The sequence below is a fragment of the Sinocyclocheilus rhinocerous genome, unplaced genomic scaffold, assembly GCF_001515625.1.
Source record: "Sinocyclocheilus rhinocerous isolate Xijiao unplaced genomic scaffold, SAMN03320098_v1.1 scaffold11, whole genome shotgun sequence".
In the NCBI taxonomy this organism is placed as follows: Eukaryota; Metazoa; Chordata; class Actinopteri; order Cypriniformes; family Cyprinidae; genus Sinocyclocheilus; species Sinocyclocheilus rhinocerous.
In genome coordinates, this window is record NW_015625587.1 from 2,402,334 (window position 1) to 2,426,808 (window position 24,475).

The 24,475-nt window shown below is 36.5% G+C and overlaps 3 protein-coding genes and 1 long non-coding RNA gene across 4 annotated transcripts; 3 read left to right on the top strand and 1 right to left on the bottom strand.

Annotated features, from left to right (window-relative positions):
- Positions 1–136: 136 nt before the first annotated feature.
- LOC107756216 (U11/U12 small nuclear ribonucleoprotein 48 kDa protein-like) lies at positions 137–3,917 on the top strand. The gene is made up of 9 exons (XM_016573255.1): positions 137–374; positions 783–890; positions 1,021–1,081; positions 1,199–1,279; positions 1,854–2,036; positions 2,848–2,966; positions 3,154–3,254; positions 3,352–3,489; positions 3,766–3,917. The coding sequence occupies exons 1-9, from the start codon at positions 225–227 to the stop codon at positions 3,827–3,829; spliced, it is 1,005 nt and encodes a 334-aa protein (XP_016428741.1). The 5' UTR covers positions 137–224; the 3' UTR covers positions 3,830–3,917.
- Positions 3,918–4,705: 788 nt separating this feature from the next.
- LOC107756222 (collagen alpha chain-like) lies at positions 4,706–18,853 on the top strand. The gene is given in 25 exon segments (XM_016573265.1): positions 4,706–5,014; positions 8,303–8,307; positions 8,309–8,385; positions 9,172–9,368; positions 9,473–9,525; positions 9,611–9,665; positions 9,763–9,816; positions 9,923–9,976; positions 10,174–10,227; positions 11,276–11,329; positions 12,390–12,443; positions 12,536–12,589; positions 12,701–12,743; positions 12,954–13,009; positions 13,112–13,165; positions 13,366–13,419; positions 16,388–16,459; positions 16,677–16,712; positions 16,835–16,879; positions 16,988–17,020; positions 17,440–17,586; positions 17,709–17,885; positions 17,968–18,058; positions 18,447–18,524; positions 18,599–18,853. Coding segments are annotated over 25 exon segments (1,821 nt in total). The 5' UTR covers positions 4,706–4,993; the 3' UTR covers positions 18,802–18,853.
- A 1,535-nt stretch (positions 18,854–20,388) lies between these two features.
- LOC107756231 (uncharacterized) lies at positions 20,389–21,076 on the bottom strand. Its single transcript, XR_001641795.1, has 4 exons — positions 20,963–21,076; positions 20,835–20,868; positions 20,705–20,755; positions 20,389–20,594 (listed from the first exon to the last, which is right to left on the bottom strand). It is a non-coding gene; the product is annotated as an uncharacterized LOC107756231 (long non-coding RNA).
- Positions 21,077–21,845: 769 nt separating this feature from the next.
- On the top strand, positions 21,846–24,266 carry LOC107756238 (CD83 antigen-like). The gene is made up of 5 exons (XM_016573277.1): positions 21,846–22,237; positions 22,319–22,434; positions 22,896–23,130; positions 23,444–23,550; positions 23,651–24,266. The coding sequence occupies exons 1-5, from the start codon at positions 22,195–22,197 to the stop codon at positions 23,783–23,785; spliced, it is 636 nt and encodes a 211-aa protein (XP_016428763.1). The 5' UTR covers positions 21,846–22,194; the 3' UTR covers positions 23,786–24,266.
- The last annotated feature ends 209 nt before the right edge of the window (positions 24,267–24,475 follow it).

Consider the following 24,475-nt stretch of genomic DNA (forward strand, 5'->3'; position numbering starts at 1 on the left):
GAAGAAGAAGAAGAAGAAGAAGAAGAAGAAGAAGCAGCAGCAGCAGCAGCAGCAGCAGCAGCAGCAGCAGCAGCAGCAGCAGCAGCAGCAGCAGCAGCAGCAGCAGCAGCAGCAGCAGCAGCAGCAGCAGAAGCAGCAGCAGCAGCAGCAGCAGCGTCAACGAACACACACGAAGACAACAATCGCGAAACGAGAAGCTTGTTTTCGAGCAGTCCTAATGTAAAATGTGTGAAACATCTTTCTCGTTGGGTCTCCAGGAGCGCATGCAGCGTTTGCAGGAGCTCACGGATTTCACAGGGAGTTGTCAAGCTGAACTGAAGGGTTTGTTTGAGGGGCTAGGATGGAGTCAGGAATCAGATTTACATGCAGTCCAGGTAGAGAAACAACCGCCACACACATAAAACTATTTGAGAATTGCTTATTTAGCAGTGAATGAATTACTGTAAATTTCTTATAAACTAATATGAAGTCTCCTTCATAGTGGGAGAGTCTTAGCGATTTTTTGTTTTATATATATATATTACAGTGGTTTATGATACAGTGTAATTGTACACTGATTAGATCACTGAATGTGGTGATCGCTGGAATTTCGTTTGTTTTACTTTTTGTTTGATCAAAATTACCATATTCACTAACTACACGTAAAACCACCTGTCTTTAAGTCTAAATATTTCATATAGATTAAAAGGTATAGTCTAAATCCCTAAGATAGTTGGCGCCTACTTTACCTCTCTTATGCTTTTTAAAGTTTGAAATCCCTGTATTATATTCTGGTTTGACAGATGGAAGTGTGTCCATACGATCCAAACCACACAGTACCGAGGGACAGGATGGAGAAACACAAAGCCTCCTGTGAGCTCAGTAAGCTGGGATACTCCAAAGAGGAACAGGTAAATAAGGATCCACATAAATGCCAGTGACAGCAAAAGGTCTTGTGATTTACTTGATCCTAATATCATATCAGACGATATGAACATGAGATTTCAAAGTAGTTTTTTTTCCCCTGCCATTTGTTTCCAGGCTGAAATGTTGGATCCTTCAGTGTACTATGAGAAAGCTAACATTCCTTCCATTACCATGGGTGAGTTTTTTGACACTTTTCCTTGTAATAAGGTTTGTGTGATCCTAAATTTGAAACTTTCAAAAAGCTTTGCAATCCTGTGTGCAGTTGTGTGATGGAAACTTATATCGCTTACAGACAAAGATACATTTCATCAAGTGATTCTGCAGACCCGGGAAAATGCCCCTCACATGAGATCTACAGGACTTCACACACATAGTAAGTTTTAAGATCCTCTTTCTAGACAGTGATTGGGTCATTTCAGCATTTATCAGGATAACAAGAAAATGTGTGCCAGAATGTGTGTATCAATGATATCCATGTCTTTATTTAATTGTTCCAAATGTTTTCAACATTTATATGTGTTCTTTGTTTTTTTCCAGTAACAGGGGTGAGTATTAAAGGAAGTCTGGTCTAGACAAATTTCCACTCATACTTGTTGTATCCTTTGGCTCAATATCCTTTTTAAGGCTTTGTCCTTAATATTATTTCATAAAAGATTTTATCTTGCACATTAGTTGCACACATTCATAATAGACATAAGAAAAATATCCAAAGAAAAAAAATCCAGAAACCTCAAGGTCAATTTGTCCCATTATGTGTTGGGACTGTCTTGTCCCTCTCACCGGTTCTGCACTGCATTTACTTTTTGCAGACTGGTCAATTAAAATTGTATTTGGAAACACATTTTTCAAATAAATACTTTGATAATAAATTTTTAGTTCCAATGTGTTTTATTCCAACTATTTTTACTAATAATTGTGATTTTGTGTCAAATCTTTTCATTTTGCAGGTGACACATCTTCAGATCTCCCTGACATACCTCAGAATCATAAGCGGGCATTATGTGAATTCACTGTGGCAGACCGATTGGCCATCTATGATCATGTGATACAAGAAGCCAGTCAGCAGAGTGCAAAGAAAGAATCCAACAATGAGGATCTTTATGTAGATCTTGTTGCAAAGCTTAAAAAAGGTACTTGAATTGCACTCACAAGACCACACATTAGCCCTCACTTATGTGTGTGTTAGAGTCCTTGGATTGTTTTAGTCTTATTCAACTATTTGTTTCTGTGCTTGATTTTCAAGGGCCTTTTTTACTAAGGGGATGCAATGTGATTTTGATTTATTTATTTTAAATGCTTCAAGTGTAAGCATTTCATATAAATACATTCTCAATCCAATTATGGCAGTTACCTTAGCATGTTCAGCAAATACATACTGTCTGTAAAGATCTTATAACAGTAATCTTGGGACTGGGAAACATTTTAAATACTTTGCTGTGGCTCACTGAAACCAGATGTGGAGCTTCACAAGACCCATTCAGTCCTAAGGCAGAGCTGCACCATGGGGCCCACTGAGCCCTGAGGTGGAGCTGCATCACAAGGCCCAGCTACAGCTAATTTGCATATAAACTAAGTTGCTCCAAAATTGGAGGAAATCTCATGAATGCCTCCACTTTCAAGGGCTTCGGTACCTAGTTCAATTCAATTCAAGTTTATTTGTATAGCGCTTTTCACGATACAAATCGTTGCAAAGCAACTTTACAGAAAATTAAGTTTCTACAATATATTTAGTAGTAGCTTATCAGTGGTGACTGTCAGTTAATGTACATATGGCAGAAATGTACGGAAAATCAATTAAAGACGTAATCAAACGTCCATCCATCTATTCATTTTTTGACCTCCCATACATATAATCTTACTATACTGAGTACCAATTAGTTGATTGTACCTGATTGATATAAGTAAAGAATGATGTTTTGTTTGAAATGCATTCTCAATAAGAGGAACAGAGCGGGCCAAAGTCTCATCTGGAGGTCTTGGCTGAGATGAGGGACTACAGGAGGCGCCGACAGTCTTACAGAGCGAAAAATGTTCACATCACCAAGAAGTCTTACACTGAGGTCTGTGAATTGTGTTAATCTTATCCACTTATCCACCCACAAAACACTATTTATGTCTCATGTCATTACATTTGTTCTCACTGTTGGTTTATTGCGTATTGTATTTAAATGGTCTCCATACTGTGGATGGCTTGAGAGCCAAAGAGAATATTCTGCATAATTGTATTCATTTTCCTACCTTTTCCAGGTAATTCGGGAGGTGATTGACATCCACTCTGGAGAACTAGGCAGGATTTGGCAGGAAGTGAAGGATGATGAGTTCAAAGCATCACAGCAGTCATGCCACAGGTCACATGTCTAATTTCAGTGCAGTAACTCTCTTTTCTCCCTGACAGAAGCAGCACAGAGTGACTAATATTGATTTTATCTTGGTTTTTGGTTGCAGAGGGGCATCTGAGAAAGGCCGCTCCGCATCTGTTGAGTCACGTGAGTCTCGTGTCAGCTCCCGAGACGAGCATGGGCACAAACGGCACCGCAAACACAGTCGAAGTCGCAGTCGAGGGAGGAAAAATAAGTGTAGGAGGTAAGGCCATGAAACACTGATCTTAACAAGACCTTAGTAAGAAATATTTTGTATATTTTCATCAGAAACTAATTTGAGTTAGGTTCGAGTTAGCGTGAACAAACTTTTATATTGTTGTTACTAACACATGATAGTGTCGTTTCTTAATTTTACACTCAAATATCTTACTACGCTCATATCATTGGCAAGATAATATTGATACTTTGTGGTTATATAATTTTACGACCGTTTGTGATGGGCTGTCTATATGGTTTTCTCCTTTTATTTTGTCCTCAGAGATTCACACTCTCCAGATATGGAGAGACATCATAAGAAAAAGAAGAAGAAAAATAAGTCTTGATGTCTATTCTGAGTTTGTTTCCTTTTGTGTTTTTAGGTTTTGTTTTTGTGTGTGTGGATGGTATGCTACAATAAAATTTGACTCAAATGTTACAAAGATTTGATTATGTGCTTTTCTTGCATTATTTAACATACATGCCCTGATAGTTTTATGAACATCATCACCATTCAAAGGTTTGGGATTGGTAAGATTTTTTTAAAGATTTTGAAAGGAGTCTCTTAAGCTCACCATGGCTGCATTTATTTGTTCAAAATACAGTAAAAACAGCAGTATTGCAAAATATTATTACAATTTAAAATAACTTTTGACTATTTTAATATATATATTTTTAAATGTTATTTATTCCTGTGATAAGCTGAATTTTCAGCAGCCATTATTCCAGTCTTCAGTGTCACATGATCCTTCAGAAATCATTCTAATATGCTAAAAAAAAAGTCTTACTGACATTATATTTTGGAACTGTATGTCATACTAGTTCAAGGTATCCGTATAATACAGAGAGACGTACATGTTTACTAAGTTATTGCACATTCTTTTTTTCTTGCTGTTTTAACCTGTTTTTTTATGCAACCTTTAACAGTTCATTGGATATGTCCATCCCTACTTTCTGTTGCTAAGAGAGAGAACTAACTAAAATGGATTTCGAGAAATCTGTTACATCAATGGCACATTTTTCCAAGGAGGTCAAAAGGTCATCACAAAGTCATAGCTTGCATTTCAGGTTTTCTTTAGCCTTCACTGATTATAATAGTGAACCATGTATATTACAGAAAAAAGTTGAACGTAATAAATTATAATTAAACATTTTTTAAATAAAAATATTGTTGAAGTAAAGAATAGTGACATATCTGATAGGAATATTATTTTTACAGTGCCTTTATTCTTCACTACTCTCTGTCCAGTGGAGGAGTGTGTTTGTTTGGTGAAGCCTCAGATATGTCTCACCCAGCTGAGGAGAAGTGGGAGCCTGGGAGATTCTGGTGAGGGACCAGGAGGTCTGTTCATCTGTCTCAGCACAGGGGGACCAGCATTGCATGCAAGCAGGGAGAATGCTTTGAGGACCACTGCAGCCCCTCGTTGAAAGAGTGCTGCCTGCGCTTATCCGAGGGCTCAGAGCTCCGTGTCCATACAGCGCCTGGAAACCTGAGCGGGAGGCCGCTGGCCATGGGAGCCTCCAGGGTGAAGGTAAGATGCAGGATGGGTAACTAGAATTGAAGGGGAATTCAGAAGGGAATTATATTTGTTTCATATATGCAAAGCCGGAATCGACTCAACTTTGTTCATGCAGTTGCTCAGATGGTTTGCTTTGGCCATGTGCAGTGAACCATCATGTAAAGTGTTATCAGATTTGTGTGGGTTGCTTTCAAGAATGGTCTTATTACAAATTCATTTAATTTATGTTTTCAACTATTTCAAATGTTTGTTATAATCTTACATTTAGGCATGGTGTGCTTATTTTTATGTAAGACTGTCAAATAGTACCAAGTGCATAGTAAAGATATTACCAGCTACATAAATAATTTGACATGTTTTTATGAGCCTTTCACAGAATTTATAGTTTGTTTTATATTACTTAATGTGTGCTGTCAACGACCCTTTTATTTTGGTTACTTGACCCTTATAAGTCATGTTACATAAACACATTTTTTTTAATTTGTGTTTATGTAATTATTAAGCACTTGTAAAAAAAATCTCATATGTGAGTTAAACTAGCCAGATTTTAATACAATTATAATTTACAAGAGCCTCTAAAGGCCAATTCCAGATCTGAAGCTGGCGGAGAAGATGGAATCGTGTGTATTGCTCATGCTGCACCTCAGTGTCCCAGAGGACCTGTGGGTTGGTGAGGAACCCAATGCTGTGGTTGTATGAGCCTTTAGCTCCACCCCTCAGACTGCAAGGTTGTGGAGAATTAAAAGAAATGTGACTGATATACAAGCTGTATGATGTTCTCTGTGTTCCCTTGGTCTTTATTTATTTATTTAATTTTATTTTTTTGCAGTTCACTTAAAATAGTCCTGCCGTGTAACAAATACATTTTTAAAAGAGCAAATTTGAGGTCATGTGAACTGTATGTACAGTACATTCAAAAGTTTGAGGTTGGTAATATTTTTTGAAAGAAGTGTTTAATGTTCACCAAGGCTGCATTTATCTGATCATTTATCTGATATTGTGAAATATGATTACAATTTATATAACTGTTTGCTACTTTAATGTGTTTTAAAAATGTATTCCTGCAATACCAAAGCTTAATTTTAATTAACCCTTACTCCAGTCTTCAGTGTCATGTGCTACATGATCCTTTAGAAATCATTTTAATATGCTTATTTGGTGTTGAAAGGACATATTTCTTATTATAATTTAATTAATAATTTGAATTTAATTAATAATTTAATAATAATAATTTATGCATTTAGCAGACACTTTTATCCAAAGCAACTTACAGTGCATTCAGGCTATACATTTTTTTACCAGTAGCCTGTGTGTGTTCACTGGGAATCGAACCCATGACCATCTGCTAACGCAATGCTCTACCACTGAGCCACAGGAACATTATTTATTATGACAGTTAAATGCTAATTTTTCCCCTCAAGATTCTTTGATGAACAGAAAGTTATATTATAATAACAGCATTTTTTTAAATAGATTTTTTTAGCATTATACATTTTACTGACCTCAAATTTTTTGAAAGGTAGTTAGAAACTTCCCTTTTCTCTTTTTATTTATTTTTTGTTTGTTTGTTTGTTTTTTTGCCTGTAACTTAATCATGATAGATATTTGCCATTGAACAAGTAATCTGAAAAGTCAGCTGATTTTTTACATAAGCATTTTGTATTTGTTGGAAAGGTCAAAGGTCACATGCTGTGTAAAGTGTACTGTATGATGAACATGCAGTACTGTTGTCTCAGAGAGAGGGAGATTTTACAGACTGCATTAAGGGAGAAAAGAAAACTTTCAGCAGCCTGAGTCTGTAATGCAGTAACTTGATGAGATTCACTTGGCTTTAATAAAATACTGATTATATTGTTAATGTAAAAATATAAAATAATCTTAATAAAGTAATGTTTATTTAACCAAAAAAAAAAAATGTTACTGGGACATGAATTTACATGTGATTTAAAAAAAAAAATGCCGCGGACTGTGCCTCCTCATTTTAGAACACCACTGCACACCACTGGAATATATGAATATTGTTTTCCTATTAGGAGCTTGAATAGTGTTGCTGTTGTTTTAACCTAGCCCAGTACTGTGATGGAACTAATAACAAAACAGTAGCTGATTCAGAAGCGCCAGATTGTCATAGCAAAGTCAGAATGACCTCCTCTCCTAGGTTACTGGGACATGAATTTACATGTGATTTTTAAAAAAAAATGCCGCCTCATTTCAGAACACCACTGATTTACATGTATGTTCTTGGCTGGCTATTTTACAAAAATTTTATTTAATACAAAGTGCACAAAGACATAAGCCCACTGTATAAATGTCAATAACCCGCAGAGATAGCAGTTTCATGCCTGTACTTCTCTGGTATTTTTGTGAGGTGGTTTTCTTGGGATTCTTGTACAAACGCTTCTCAGCAATGTGCTGCTGTGTTTAATAATGACCACTAGAGGGAAATTTACATGCGGCAACATTCTTTAAGCTCTTACTAAAATGCCACCAATTCCTGTTCATGTTTATTCGGGGGTCGTATATAAAATGTTTTCTCTCAGCCGTTTCCCCCCATTCTTAATAAACCATTCTGTCAACATGGTTTAATTACTATCATTATGTGAAAAATCTTATTATTTCTCCCATAGTAAAAAAAAAAAGAAGTAGCCCACATTTTGGTTTCATTGTAGCCAAATGATGGTTTTGAAAATCTAGGCATGGTTGATAATTTGGTCTTGATTTATGTAGATCATTCAAAGTTTTATTTATTCATTCATTTATTATATCAGCTAGAACATGTTCCATGACCTCATTAGTGACGCTTGATCTAATCACATGAGGAAGTGCGAAACATGGAAGGGGGTTAATTTAAGCACAGTCTGAAAAAAACTACAACATCATCTTCAGTTACTGCATATTTATTTGTTCCAGCAAAAGAACAAGGAACTGAAGAAATGTAATATAATATATATTTTTTTTATTTCTTTTAACAAAGTGGAAAAAACCCACTTGTAAATAATGTGATAGTGGTAAGGAAAAACCCAGTTTAAAAAAAGAATTTTTTTGAGAAACCACACCATAAAGGGGAGACCCCTTCCACTGGCCCAGTTGGTAAAATAACAACTAAAACGACAGCCAATCGCTGTTCTTTATGTAAACAAATTATCAGTATCTCTAATACAATTTTGTGAATCCATTTGCAACACTGCATTTCATTTTTTCAGAACTTTACCTGACAGATGAAGAGTTTTCACCACGAAGTGTTACTGTAATAATTTCCTCTGCATGTGTTTGATGGAGTTTGTTTTGTGCTGATATCAGGTGTGGGCTGTCACTCAGCTCTGTGTTCCTGCTGTGTGTCCTGCCCTCTCAGGCCCAGCATGATTATTCTGGTTTACAATCAGGTGAGACTATCACATCTCCAACATGTTAACATTTGTTAGATAATAAAACATTAAAATGGCCGATTTACATTTTTAATTAGCCTTTTCCCCCTCTCTTTTACAATCACAGGAGAAGAACACATGTATGAAGGCTCCTTAGTTGATCGATATGATGAACAATCTGGATACACTCACAGTGGTAACAGATGTCACTGTTACTACTACTACTACCACCAAAAAATTTATTAAAAAAATAGATACCCGCAAAATGGAACCTAGTTGTGCTGTATCTATTGTCATATCCCTTACCATGCTAAAATCTTCCAAGAGTTCTCATGATAGAAATATATATATATATATATTTCATAATTGTGAATCACACAATTTGTGTGTCAAACTTGTACATCATTGTAGTATTTTATTACTATATTTAATTTATGCTTAATGATACTACACAAAATATGAATTTTCTTTATACAATACAAATATAGTTTAATTAAAAAGTAAAATAAGATAAAATAAATATTTATTTATTCTTCAATAGATTCACACATTTCTACACATACATTTTTCTCTTTTATTTTATCACCGAACAACACTTGTTTTTCACTTTGTATTTTTATATTATATTATATTATATTTAAATAATTTTTCCAAGGTTTGTTTTTACCTGTTTTTTCTTTTAGACTATTAGTCACCATGTCTTTAATATCAGTATATCCAGTCAGGATCAATGGGCATCTCAGTGTTTTTTTTAGCTGAGAGACGAGCACTCAGCATCTGGCTTTGACCCCTATGTGCCTGCAGCCACTGTGGTCACTATGATCACCGAGGAAACATACCCGTATGCCACAGCCGTGGAGTCGTTTGATTATGCCAAAGAGGATAAAACCTTGATAACACAGGTCCCATATGGAGGAGATGCTGAGCTGGGACTGGAAGGACCCACCGAATGTGACTGTGAAGCAGGAGAGCCCGGATTTGGAGGCTTCGCTGGACCCAAGGTTGATTATTGCCATGCCATGCCTTTGCATTATGTAAAGTTTGATTTCTTTTAAAGTTTAATGCATTCTTCAGTTTGATTGTTGCATTTTATGTTTGTTCATAGGGTTCTAAGGGTCTTCAAGGCAAACAGGGTTTTCCTGGGGTTCAAGGAAGGGAGGTAAGAGCAAAACATATTTAATGTTCATGGTGTTAAACAGCCAATGCAAAAGTTCACAAGATCAAAATGACTGTTACTTTATTGGGGTTACAAAGGAACCAAAGGAGTGAGAGGAAGAGGAGGAGACACCGGCCCTGAGGTGAGTGACAGGAAACACTCGTTAAACTTGAGCATCCTGTTCAGACTACCAGGACTTTTCTTGTTCACCTTACTAGCCTTACTTGCCTTCTGTTTAGGGCGACTCTGGGCCTGATGGAGAGGATGGTGCATCTGGTTTCTCTGGTGCAATTGTGAGTCAAGAATTTAGGAAAACTTTACTATTACCTATATGATTTTGTGTTTAATAGCTAATTCCCGGAAAAGTCTTATATGCGGTTTTCTTACTCTTCTTTATAGGGCCTTCCCGGGTTACCAGGGGACCCTGGAGAAACTGGCCAACCTGGATTAAAGGTAATGGTCTCACCAACAACAACAACAAAAAGTTCTGAGTGGAAAAGTGTGGATCTTGGTTTACTAGCAGAGCTATATGGTGTTATTTTATATGTGTATAAAGATTATCCAGAATTATGTTCAATGATATTTAACATTAGACATTATGGCTTGCATTCATAATTGTGATTGAAACTGAATTTATTTGTGTCATGCAGGGTGATTTCGGAATAGAAGGCTCGCATGGAGGAGTGGGTCTCCCTGGAAAGACTGTGAGCAAAATAGCATCTTCAGTTACACATATCACCAGCAGCGTTTCCTCTCCACATTACTTTGAATGTTTTTCATTCCATCTATTTCAATCACGATCACATACAGTAGCTGAGATGTTCTATACTGAACAAAATTATAAGCGCAACACTTTTGTTTTTGCCCCCATTTTTCATTAGCTGAACTCAATGATCTAAGACTTTTTCTATGTACACAAAAGGCCTATTTCTCTCAAATATTGTTCACAAATCTGTCTAAATCTGTTAGTGAGCACTTCTCCTTTGCCGAGATAATCCATCCACCTCACAGGTGTGGCATATCAAGATGCTGATTAGACAGCATGATTATTGCACAGGTGTGCCTTAGGCTGACCACAATAAAAGGCCACTCTAAAATGTGCAGTTCCCTTTCGATACTTCACTCGTACTGCGTCTTGCTTAAGACGCATATGGTGGATATTGGCAGGAACATATATCCCAAACATGCTCAATGGGTGACATTTCCGGTGAGTATGCTGGCCATGCAAGAACTGGGATGTTTTCAGCTTCCAGGAATTGTGTACAGATCCTTGCAACATGGGGCCGTGCATTATCATGCTGCAACATGAGGTGATGGTCGTGGATGAATGGCACAACAATGGGCGAGTGGCCTTTTATTGTGGCCAGCCTAAGGCACACCTGTGCAATGATCATGCTGTCTAATCAGCATCTTGCTATGCCACACCTGTGAGGTGGATGGATTATCTCGGCAAAGGAGAAGTGCTCACTAACACAGATTTAGACAGATTTGTGAACAATATTTGAGAGAAATAGGCCTTTTGTGTACATAGAAAAAGTCTTAGATCTTTGAGCTCAGCTCATGAAAAATGGGGGCAAAAACAAAAGTGTTGTGTTTATAATTTTGTTCAGTGTAGATTCCATCTGAGAATTCAAAGCAACATCTGTGCAGTCATGCTCCAACTCCTCTAGTTATCATATAATAGATTCCTGACAAAATTTCTGATTTGTCAATGAAATTAATCTAAGGTAATATTTTTCTGACTGACTACAGGGTCCTGTTGGCCCAAAAGGTAAACCTGGAAAACCAGACGTTAAAGGTATTAAGGTAAGTTACTTCACTCTACAAATGTTTACAATTGTTGTGTGGTGTACTTGCTGAAATGTAATGACCAGAAGGTTAAAGTTTTAAGGTTTTAATACTTAATTTATTTATTTATTTTTATACTGATTTCAGCTACCAATAAGAGTGAAGATATCAACATTGTGCCCTTGAGCAAGACGCTTAACCCAGTGTTTGCCTTCAAGGGGACTGTCCCTTCAATAAGCTTCTGCTAAATAACTATTAAATAAACATTTATTTTTATATGACATTCACTGAAAAAATAGATATAAAATATCTGCATAAATATCTGTGTTTTAATGTCAAATACTTCCCCATTCTGATTAAGTGTCAGTGTCACGAGTTTCATTTCCCATTGGCATGTGTCAGGGAGTTTTTATGTTTGTTTTATTTTGTCTGTTTTTTTTCCTTCTATTTCTTGTAATTAATATATCATCTGTGGAACTATGTGGGTAGTGGTAGTTGATGTGACCTTTCAAGTGGAGACAGCAGTGACCTGCAGTCTGATTATACATGTGTTTTTATGAACCAAGATTATTTGCTATCATTCATTTTGTCACACTGCAGGACTATTTAAAGGGATAGTTCACATAACAATGAAATTCTGTCATAATTTACAAACCCTCAAGATTTTCTGCTGAACACAAAAGAAGATATTTTGAAGAATGTGGGTAACTGAACACTCCTTTGACTTCCATAATATGGAAAAAATAACAATGGAAGTCAGTTTGGTTTGGTAGAAGAAAGAAATTCATATAGGTTTGCAACAACTTGAGGGTGCATAAATAATGACAGAATGTAATGACAGAAGTGAATTGCAAACAAGCTGAAAGTGAAAACCCCACACCAGTTACAGCATTTTCTGTAAAACATTAAAAAAAATTATCCTAAATATTTATGTTTAATGGAGAAGTCCATCTTAATTGTCAGCTTCTCATGTAAATTATCATGTAACTAACATTTCTAGTTGAGTCTTGATTTGTCCAGACTTGTCTTGAAATTTTGAATTTAAAAAGTACTGAGAAATCTCCCCATCTCTCAAAAGGGCTTCACTGGCAAAACAGGAGAACAAGGTCCTGAGGGACGACAGGGACAGAAGGTTGGCACCAAGACTTACATGCATAACTAATTATTAGTTTGACAAACTTTATTACATCTACTGCTGTTGACGTTTTCTCTTTGCATAATCAGGGTCAGACAGGAGCACCTGGATTCCCAGGAGACCATGGAGAGCAGGGTTACTTGGTGATAAATCACTCAGAAGATTTCTATTTCTCTTTCTCATATTGTACCATCAGGAAAATCCCTGTAATAATCTCACTATAATACTATATTTTTCACCTGTCGTGCTATCAGGGTTATCCAGGAGTTCCAGGAGACCGTGGGGTGACGGGACCAAAGATCTGTTCTCATAAAATCACTTATTGTTGTTATCAGTAACTAAAATTGAGAGATTGGCACAGTGGATCACCTTTCCTCATAATGTTCTACAAACACATAATATTTTACATATTTCCAACTAAAAGCTTTGCCTTGAATCAGCACTTGGTGACTAACTGGTGACTAAGTTTTGGTAGGCAAATTTCTCTTTCCATTTGCCATCATCTTCAGGGTGCTAAAGGTACAGGTGGCTTGCCTGGGAGTGATGGAGAGCCGGGAGAGGATGCGAGTAGCAAGCTGTTTTTGATGCATGTGTTATTATTCAGGAAAAAAGACTTCCTGAAGTACTGTGTTTCTGGGCGGAAAAAAAGTTTATATATTTTTTAGGGTCCTCTGGGTGTTCCAGGAGTTGTAGGGGTGCCTGGGCCTTTTGGACCTAAGGTAAGAGAAAATACAAGAAAATTCAATTTCAGCCTTTCTACTTCAAAATGTCATGTTTAATTCAGTGTGTTACTTACAAATTGTTTTATAATTATTTGTGAATTTACTATCAATTTCCAAGTGAAAACGGTTTCAAAGGAATTGTTTTTTCAAAATTTGCAAAAAGTTTTCCCTCTTTCTCTCTTCCTCTTTTTTTGCAGGGTTTGAAAGGTGATAGTGGTGTGAGGGGGCGACCTGGAAGAGTAGGAACTGTGGTAAGCTATGAATTTGGCCCTTTAGGGGGATATTACACTTCCCTATCATTTCCAATGTGCGTGACACACTTGTGATACAGTGTGAAGCCAGACAACATTGATCAGTTGACTGACGTGTGACTTCTTTTTTTTTTTTTAGATCAACAAAAGCCATATTATTACTCTTTGGCGAGGCACCACATTATTTGTTAGGTTGGAAATCACCAGAAATCTATCTACACAGCAAAATCCCCAGAGTTAAATCAACTCTGCTCAGAGTACATATTGTCCCAATCTACTTTTTTTCCTTCTATTTCTTGTAATTAATATATCATCTGTGGAACTATGTGGGTAGTGGTAGTTGATATGACCTTTCAAGTGGAGACAGCAGTGACCTGCAGTCTGATTATACATGTGTTTTTATGAACCAAGATTATTTGCTATCATTCATTTTGTCACACTGCAGGACTATTTAAAGGGATAGTTCACATAACAATGAAATTCTGTCATAATTTACAAACCCTCAAGATTTTCTGCTGAACACAAAAGAAGATATTTTGAAGAATGTGGGTAACTGAACACTCCTTTGACTTCCATAATATGGAAAAAATAACAATGGAAGTCAGTTTGGTTTGGTAGAAGAAAGAAATTCATATAGGTTTGCAACAACTTGAGGGTGCATAAATAATGACAGAATGTAATGACAGAAGTGAATTGCAAACAAGCTGAAAGTGAAAACCCCACACCAGTTACAGCATTTTCTGTAAAACATTAAAAAAAATTATCCTAAATATTTATGTTTAATGGAGAAGTCCATCTTAATTGTCAGCTTCTCATGTAAATTATCATGTAACTAACATTTCTAGTTGAGTCTTGATTTGTCCAGACTTGTCTTGAAATTTTGAATTTAAAAAGTACTGAGAAATCTCCCCATCTCTCAAAAGGGCTTCACTGGCAAAACAGGAGAACAAGGTCCTGAGGGACGACAGGGACAGAAGGTTGGCACCAAGACTTACATGCATAACTAATTATTAGTTTGACAAACTTTATTACATCTACTGCTGTTGACGTTTTCTCTTTGCATAATCAGGGTCAGACAGGAGCACCTGGATTCCCAGGAGACCATGGAGAGCAGGGTTACTTGGTGATAAATCACTCAGAAGATTTCTATTTCTCTTTCTCATATTGTACCATCAGGAAAATCCCTGTAATAATCTCACTATAATACTATATTTTTCACCTGTCGTGCTATCAGGGTTATCCAGGAGTTCCAGGAGACCGTGGGGTGACGGGACCAAAGATCTGTTCTCATAAAATCACTTATTGTTGTTATCAGTAACTAAAATTGAGAGATTGGCACAGTGGATCACCTTTCCTCATAATGTTCTACAAACACATAATATTTTACATATTTCCAACTAAAAGCTTTGCCTTGAATCAGCACTTGGTGACTAACTGGTGACTAAGTTTTGGTAGGCAAATTTCTCTTTCCATTTGCCATCATCTTCAGGGTGCTAAAGGTACAGGTGGCTTGCCTGGGAGTGATGGAGAGCCGGGAGAGGATGCGAGTAGCAAGCTGTTTTTGATGCATGTGTTATTATTCAGGAAAAAAGACTTCCTGAAGTACTGTGTTTCTGGGCGGAAAAAAAGTTTATATATTTTTTAGGGTCCTCTGGGTGTTCCAGGAGTTGTAGGGGTGCCTGGGCCTTTTGGACCTAAGGTAAGAGAAAATACAAGAAAATTCAATTTCAGCCTTTCTACTTCAAAATGTCATGTTTAATTCAGTGTGTTACTTACAAATTGTTTTATAATTATTTGTGAATTTACTATCAATTTCCAAGTGAAAACGGTTTCAAAGGAATTGTTTTTTCAAAATTTGCAAAAAGTTTTCCCTCTTTCTCTCTTCCTCTTTTTTTGCAGGGTTTGAAAGGTGATAGTGGTGTGAGGGGGCGACCTGGAAGAGTAGGAACTGTGGTAAGCTATGAATTTGGCCCTTTAGGGGGATATTACACTTCCCTATCATTTCCAATGTGCGTGACACACTTGTGATACAGTGTGAAGCCAGACAACATTGATCAGTTGACTGACGTGTGACTTCTTTTTTTTTTTTTAGATCAACAAAAGCCATATTATTACTCTTTGGCGAGGCACCACATTATTTGTTAGGTTGGAAATCACCAGAAATCTATCTACACAGCAAAATCCCCAGAGTTAAATCAACTCTGCTCAGAGTACATATTGTCCCATTCTACAGACTGTTAAAGTAACACTGAAGCCGAGTTAAAGTTAATGGGATAATTAAGCGATTGATTAAGTAATGATTGAGCATTAGTAAAGAAAACCCGCTGTTAACAATGTTGAAGATGAACAACTACTGCTCATGCTTTTAGACATGAAAACTTACCACACAATCCTCAACAGTGGTAACTCTGCTTCAGTGTTACTTTAACACTCTGTAGATTGGGACAATATGTACTCTGAGCAGAGTTGATTTAACTCTGGGGATTTTGCTGTGTACCAGTTCTAATTGTGTTTTTTTAATATTATTCCAGAGGGGAATGTCCCTAAATGTTGGGGATTTACCAGACTGTACCAGACCCAAGACTGAAAGTGAAACTACAACTTCTATTTTTAGCTACGGCGGTTTCACTGCACTTAACATATTTCCTGAAACAGCGTGTAGATGTTTACTTCTCAGATTAACCAGGTTTTCCCTTCATTTTTCCTCCTAAATAAAATGAGACTGTACTATACTATGCATAGCATAGTATAAACATAGCATAAACAGGTAGTTTAGTCTAAACTATAAAAGGCGATATAAAAGATTACTCATTTACATGTGACAAACACATAAATACTTAAAGCGGAACTGTAAACATTGTTTAATACTGTAAGATTTCCAATATCAAGAACATCTACTTAGACATTTTGTTTCTCCCTATTAACAAGTGCAGCAGGTTTGAGGTTTTACTTGACTTTTTTTTCATAGGGTCCACAAGGAGACAGTGGGGATGCAGGAGCTCCAGGGAAACCTGGACCAAAAGGCTTGCCTGGGCCAACAGTACGCAACTGATTTCAGTTTCTGAATAATTCATCGATTAATTAATCAAATGTCCTGTTTTTATTTAATTGATGAAGTAATTAAATGCTTAGTTTCACTGTTTGTTGATTTTCAAGTCTAACTGATGACACGATTAAAATGACACATAGAACAGCGATTATTTTATTTATTTATTTGTTTTTAATCCAAAATGATTATCAAATGTTCTGCTTTACAGGGTGCCAAAGGGGAAACAGGACCAGATGGTGAAAAGGTAATATCAAAAGCATATAATATCAGTATAATATTAGCCACAAACATTACATAAAATGATGCTATCACCATTAAAATTTTTGAATTATTTTTATTGAATTATTTTTTTCATGACTCTCTCAGGGGGCAGCAGGACGTAAAGGAGGGAAGGGTGCTAAAGGGGATAAGGTATGGCTGCTAGAATCTGAACTAGCCATCACAGTTTCTCTTCCTCTTTCCATTACACTAGTCATAGTTTTATTTTAACCACAATTTCGTCATCATTTCACTTCACAGGGAGACGCTGGATCTCGTGGTGACAAAGGGCAGGTTAGTCATCACTGTTGAGGTTAAACAATATTTTTGTCACAACCGTGGCACAGTGGTAGTCCACAAGCTCATGACGTACAACGACGCAGGTTTGAACCTGAGCTACATTGTTTCCTCATCTCGTCCTCAATCACTCCATTACTCCAGTCTTCAGTGTCACATGATTCTTCAGAAATCTTTATTTAATTTTTTTCCCCTTTGATGAATTGAAAGTTCAAATGAACACCATTTATTTGAAATAGTTTTTTTATATTTAAACACAATTTAAAAGGCTTTACTATCACTTTTGATCAATTTAATGTAGTAAAAAGTATAACAATTAAACAAAATAATAATAAATAAATAAAGTGGAACCATTTTTAATTCTGTAACTGTTGTTCATCACTTTAACTAACTGAGGTTTTTCTTATGTGATGTAGCGTGGGGTGAAGGGTCGTTTCGGTCGTGATGGGCTTCCTGGTGCTATTGGACCTCCAGGTCTTCCAGGTCCCAGAGGAGATGGAGGCCCTAGAGGAGACCAGGGAGTGAAAGGACAGAGTGGGCCGAAAGGAGAGCTAGGTGAACCTGTGCGTATCATCATGATTATTATGAGCAAGGACTTAATTTTGAGTATATGGAAGTGTTATAGGCCTGAATGCAGATAAATATTGATTTCTGTCATAAAATATATTGGTGCAACTCACTGCAGGGTCCAGGACTGACAGATGAGCAGATATTGCAGCTGTGTCAAGGTGTGGTCACCGCTCAGATCTCCCAGTATGTTTCATCTATACGTGCCAAATGCGTACAGGGCTGTCCAATCAACAACCGTACCCTCATCGGACCCCCAGGAGTCACAGGATCTCCTGGAAGTCCAGGAAAACCTGTGAGCTGATATATGAAGTTGCCACAAAACTGACATAAAAACTCGTTTACTTTTTTTAAATAACACACTGCATTTTATTCAGGGTAAAACAGGAAAGGCAGGTGCTAAAGGAGAAAGAGGCCCTCAAGGCATGAAAGGTGTAGAGGGCCAGAAGGGAGCTCCAGGGGACAGAGGTACTGCGCTGGCGTTACTATTAAAAGTGTTTGAACGAAAAGGGATAGTCCAGCCAAAAAATGAAAATTTAGTCATCACTTCCCCTGATGTCATTCCAAACCTGCATGACTTTCTGTCTTCTGTGGAACACACAAAAAATATATTTTGAAGAATATGTTGGTATTTGTTGTCCATACTATGGAAGTCAGTGGGACCCACAACTGTTTGGTTACCATCATTTTTCAAAATATCTTCTTTTGTGTTCCACTGAAGAAAGTCATATAGGTTTGAAATGACATGAGTGTGAGTAAATGGAGTAAATTCATTTGTAGGTGGACTATCCCTTTAACAAAAAAAGAAAAACAAAGAGTTTATGCATACAAATGAGCTCTCTGTGTTTTTCTAAAGGTGCTAAAGGTCTAAAAGGACAGAGAGGTGAACCTGGAAAAGGTCTACCAGGACATGATGGTCACCAAGGTCTCAGAGGTGGGATAATTGTATGTCTGCTATTTCAATAACTGGATTAGATGTAGTTAACTCTGGCTTATTTCTCCAAAAAGGACTGCCAGGCCATCCAGCAGAGCCAAAAGATGGAATTGATGGGCCGCGAGGACCCCGTGGGTTTTCCGGGCCTGTGGGTCAACCTGGCATGGCCGGCGATGCAGGAATACCTGGCATGTGCGAGGCACGAGACTGCAGCATTCATGCGCCTGTAGTGCGCAAAGAGATGGGATTGGTTAAAGGCCCTTTCAGCCAGGCCTGACAACAGGGACAAATGTGAGTGACCCAGGACAGGAGATAATCTCCAGCAGAGGCCATGAAAATAGAAGACATCACATACAGACAGACTGGAGCCAAGAACTGGAGATCAAGTCTCTTCAGATTTGTTTACCAATTTGAAGTCCAAAAATGAAACTATACAAACTATACCAGCACTTTTGGTTTCATTCATCGGCAATGTTTTGGTTTCATTATAAATACAGTACAGACATGTAAATAATTTTGCAAAGCATCTTAAATATACATGTGTTCTGAAATATCAATCTTTATTTTGATTCATCAGGCTGAATTAAAGATACATTTTTTTGTAAACTTTTACTGTGTTTGATGAATATAGTGTAACCACAAAAAAATTATGATCATTCAGGCCATCATACCTTTTTGAATAACTGTAAAATCCATTTAGAAAAATATTTTTCTATATAGTTTATATACATATACGTATATATATATAAAGGACAAAATGTATTTGTTACGGAAAAATTATTCATGTCAATAAACATGTAATCATTTATAGTGTACAAGAAAAGGAACTGTTTAAAAGTTTCAAAAACTCAAAGTAGTATTGGTACATATTTCTTGGCAGTGTGTTTGAGGTGATTCTTATGACCTTGTTTTATGCAGTGACCCCAAAGAGTATTTTAACACTTAGCCACAAATAAAATAATTTAAATGTATTTTCAGTATATATCAAAACAAGTGGATTTTATTTTAAAGAAATATAGCACAAGCACAATTTCAAAATACAAATAAAACTTTAATTTGAATATATTTATATAGGCTCTATGCATCAGGCCATAGACCCTATAGTTAAAGACCCTACAAAATCACTAAAACGTACATTCATCAGAGGTAGATATGAAGCAGAAAATTCAAAAACATTTATATTAATACAGTACTATACTTTAAGACATTAGCAGAGATACCGCCCTGAGTGGGCAGCACACAATCCGCCATGTTTATCTTAACGCTAGAGCATTTGAAAGCAGCATTCATCATTCAGCATTCAGCTGAGTCCTTACCCATCTTCAAGAAACGACTAAAAACACATCTGTTCCACCTTTATTTGACCCTCTAACTCTAACACTTTCTATTCTATTATAATTCTACTTTATCTATATTTATCTTTTTCATTTTTTTTTTCTTTATTTAAAAAAAAAAAAAAAACAACAAAAAACAAACACTAGCTTTCTATTTTTTCTATTCTATCTACTTGTTTTTCTTTGTTTGTGTGTGTGTGTGTATAATATGTATGTATGTATGTATGTATGTATGTATATATATATGTGTGTGTGTATATATATATATATATATGTATATATATACACCTTGCTACGTGTACTGCGTTAGGCTAACCGAGACTTGTCATTTGCACTTATATATTGTTGCTCTTTTGTTAGTTTTGACTGCTTTTATTGTCCTCATTTGTAAGTCGCTTTGGATAAAAGCGTCTGCTAAATGACTAAATGTAAATAAAAATGTAAATGTGTCTGCTTCCACTCAAAATAGGCATTTTCATAATGATATAATACATGATATGTGGGGTATTTTGAGCTGAAACGTAACAGACACATTCTGGGGACACCTGAGACTTATATTACATCTTGTAAAAAGGGGCTTAATATGTGCCCTTTAAATAGACTCTGCTGAACACTCTCTTCTTTATCCCATATCACACTGAGTGGCTATTGCTTCTGTTGTTTTTGTATGTATATCTAACACACAGCAGACACACCGCAATGGCTATGAGCACCAAGGTAACAGACAGGAAAAAACCTAAAAAAAAAAAAAAAAATTTTTTTGAGAAATCCTCTGAAATATTTCGGTACTTAACAGTATTATATATTTCTCTCACACACACACACGCAGTGTTTGTTTTGTATTACCAATGTGACCTCTGTTCACAGGGTTGATCAGAGATTGAGGGACTCTTTCGCCTAAAACGAAAGAAAGAAAATGTTTTAGCACTGGCTACCCAACAATAAACAATATATCACTGGTAGAAAATAAACTTACCATAAAAATGTACACGGTATTCAGTCAAATAATCCTTTAAAATAGATACAAATGTTGGTTAATGTTCAATTCAATGCTCATAAAAGTCATAAAAGACATGACCTGTGGTGCATGAGAAAACGACTCACTCTTGTGCATATTACAGCCAGGGTGATATTGACACAGTCAATCAGAACGATTCTCCCAAAGAACAACTCTTTGCATGGATTATGACACTCTGGGGTGAATTTAAGAAATGTTGCAATAGACTGAAGGATGAAAAAAGCATGAAAGTCCGTGAGCTGCAGCATATACAGGTGTATCTCAATAAATTAGAATGTCGTGGAAAAGTTCATTTATTTCAGTAATTCAACTCAAATTGTGAAACTCGTGTATTAAATAAATTCAATGCACACAGACTGAAGTAGTTTAAGTCTTTGGTTCTTTTAATTGTGATGATTTTGGCTCACATTTAACAAAAACTGTTCTGCACGTTTCTGTGATGGGTAAGTTAGGGGTAGACGTTGGGTTAGAAAATATAATTAAACTGATATAAAATCAGTGGAAGTGTATGCCCTCACTAAGAAACAAACGTACGTGTGTGTTTCTATAGTGTAAAGTGTAACGTTTATGAGACAGACAGCAAGGGCTACAAGGTTTCAGTTTAAAACTACACGCTCAGCAACAACATTACATAATGGGGGGAATCCCAAGTTTTGTCAAGTGAAAATTACTTTCTCTACCAAACATCTTTTTAAATTAACTGCATGTATATAACATTTAAAAAAGATTAAGATGCAATGTTAAAATTAAAAACCTTGAAAGACAGCGGAGAACTACCGCAACATTTTATTTTCTTACATTTTAGGCGAAAGAGTCCCGCAATAACACAAAAGAGACTAAATTACAACCTAGAAAAAGCTGGCAAAAACAAACAAATGACAAAACACACGGATAACAAAACGTGAATGTGAAAAGCCAGCATAACTACAAGCGCTCGCACTTAACGACAAAATAAACGTGCCGCTGCGTCATTATTATTTGAATAACACCAAGCCTCATGGCTACTACAATCAAGATATGTGAAGCGAGCAAACTGGAGATTTGGATAAAATATCTTACCAGGCACAACAAAAACCGATAGCGATAGAAAACGAATAAAAACATCTTTAATCCAGAGCATCGCGCTAACTCGTCTAGCTGAATTTCAGTGTTTACAAGTTTACCACCTATAGGCTTCCCTACTTCCCTACTGTGTATTGATGACATCAGTCACTCTTGCGTGCTCGTGCTAGGGAATTCCCCGCTTCCTCAAACCAGAAATACAAAGAGCAAGAGTCCTATAAATTCAACGCGTGGACATCAAGCTCCAGTCAGAACCATGCCTTACTTCTCGGAATTCATCGCCTGTCTTGTAATTTTAGGTAAGACTCCACCCGTATTCCTGAGAGTATCTTCACGCAGACTCTGTTGATTCAGGTTGACATGAGGTGTTTTATTTTCAGCTGTGACGGAGGGAGTCCGGCACGAGATTCGTTTCATCCGTGGTGAGGACGCAGTCTTGAGCTGTGCGGCGAAATCAAAGCCCGCGGTCCTGTACCGTTCGGTCACATGGTACAAGGTAAAGGTCAAAATTCGTATTTTTTTCTAGAACCTTGTGTTTTATCCTCACATATGAATGTTTTGTACTGGGTGTTTCAATAACCACTAAAACTTCTTTCTCAAAACCTATTTATCAAGTTTTTTTTCTTTCTGGATCTATTAGGCCTAAGCTATTCAAAAACACGTTAGAAATACAGTAGCCTGCCTACAAAGAGTCACTTGAATGCCTTGATGAACGTTTTCCATTTTTAATTTTGATAAAAAAAAATAAAAAAAACATTAAGTTTTGAAACAGATTTGTTTTAAAATATTCATATTTGAAAAACTTTTTTCAAAGTTTTTAAGTTGGCTACTTTTTGCTTTTATATTTTTGTAAGGATACTTATACAAATGTGTCCCTACATGTTTTAAGTTACTTGAGAGATGTATTGTTTCAAATGAAGTTGTCATTTAACTTTAAGCTAAACCTCTCTTCTGCAGGTGTCTGAAGAGCCTTCCCAGCTGTTAAGTGGACTTGTAAGGAAGAGACTAACTGAAAACAGTGGCGATGTGAAAAAATATAAAGATGTCAAACGAGAGGTCAAGCTACTTGAGAGCTCAATGAGCCTTCTTCTGTCTAATGTAACTGCAGAGGACAGTGGGATATACAAATGCTTTCTGTCTGCTCCCCTTGGCTATCAGAACCAAGAAGGCGAAATCGTTCTGAAGGTCGATGGTACGTTTATGTGGATTTATAATGGCCACAAAAAGTATTTGAACACTTACTTAAGTCACACTTAAAATATACAAAGTATTAGACACTTTTGTGGCTTTTAGAATTCGAATCAAGTTCACTGGGGTGTAAGTAGCCTACATCTTACCAAAGGTGTAGTTCATCTCAATGCAATAATATTCACACAATTTTAAGTGTGGCTTCCAAATACGTTTAAGGCCACTGTATGTACTGTATTCAGCAACTGTGAGCAATAGCTCACAAACTAACAATCTGATGTTCATGTGTGTTTTTTTTCTTTCTTTCTCATTTTTAGAGCGTGCTACAGTTGAGAAAATGGAATTTAATAAAAGTGATTCACTATATGTAGTTCTGGCTGTCACAGTACTCATTATGGCACTCCTGATGTTTTGCATAAGCTATGTAAGTAATATATATATATATATATAAGTATCTTTATACTTAGAGTAAAGATATTATGCATGTATTTTTAAGTTATTTACCAAAGGCATGTTTACCACAGGTTTGTTTAAGGAATGTATTCCAAAGCAACAAGAAGCTCTCTAAAGACTCTTTGGTGAAAATGCCACATCAAGGCAAGAACGTAATCATCACCAATCATTTGATTTGCAAGACCATGCCTGAAGTTTATGTGTGATGGTAACCAGAGTACATGGACTAGAGCTCAGTAGAAGTCAAACGTAGTTTTGCGCACAGGACATGGACAGTCCACAGAGCTTGTGCTGAAGTGGACCACTGGCAAGCACAGGAAATGGCAACCTACTTGCTAAGGTCAATATGCAAATGACAGATGCATGCACAAAGGTTTCAACATCATCACCACCTTTTGAAAATCTTTTCAAAACTGCATCTTTACAACTTGAAACAATGAGACCAAGAGAAAAATGGCTTTTTCTGTATTAAAATTGTGCATGCTTCATTATGGTTGCTTGTTGGTGAGTGTGAACACCATGGAAGTGAAGAAGGACTGACCCAAATACAGACCATGCTTGAATGTTATGCTCGGTGATCAATGTTATTGTCAGGCACACCTGTAGGTATTCTACCAAAGAAATTATATGATAGCAAAGTTCTCAATCTATAGATTATATAGAAGAAGAAAAAAACCTTTTAAATATATATATATATATATATATGTGTGTGTGTGTGTGTGTGTGTGTTTTGTTTGTTTCAATGTTGTCATTCTTATAGAAATACAAACAAAAAAACCTACCTCGTATAATGTGTTAATGTGAGTGTTAATGTTTAGTGAACAGAATAAAGTGGATAAAAAATGTAAACGTTATTGCTACAGTTTTGTTCTGTTAAGACTGCACATCTATGTTTT

What these genes read in the sequence shown, in the direction of transcription:
- LOC107756216 (XM_016573255.1), top strand. Translation starts at nt 225, where the DNA reads ATGTGTGAAACATCTTTCTCGTTGGGTCTCCAGGAGCGCATGCAGCGT. An exon ending in CATTCCTTCCATTACCATGG is followed by an intron (nt 1,082 to 1,198) that starts GTGAGTTTTTTG and finishes TATCGCTTACAG; the next exon opens with ACAAAGATACATTTCATCAA. An exon ending in AGGAAAAATAAGTGTAGGAG is followed by an intron (nt 3,490 to 3,765) that starts GTAAGGCCATGA and finishes TTTTGTCCTCAG; the next exon opens with AGATTCACACTCTCCAGATA.
- LOC107756238 (XM_016573277.1), top strand. Translation starts at nt 22,195, where the DNA reads ATGCCTTACTTCTCGGAATTCATCGCCTGTCTTGTAATTTTAG. An exon ending in GTTCGGTCACATGGTACAAG is followed by an intron (nt 22,435 to 22,895) that starts GTAAAGGTCAAA and finishes TCTCTTCTGCAG; the next exon opens with GTGTCTGAAGAGCCTTCCCA. An exon ending in TGATGTTTTGCATAAGCTAT is followed by an intron (nt 23,551 to 23,650) that starts GTAAGTAATATA and finishes TGTTTACCACAG; the next exon opens with GTTTGTTTAAGGAATGTATT.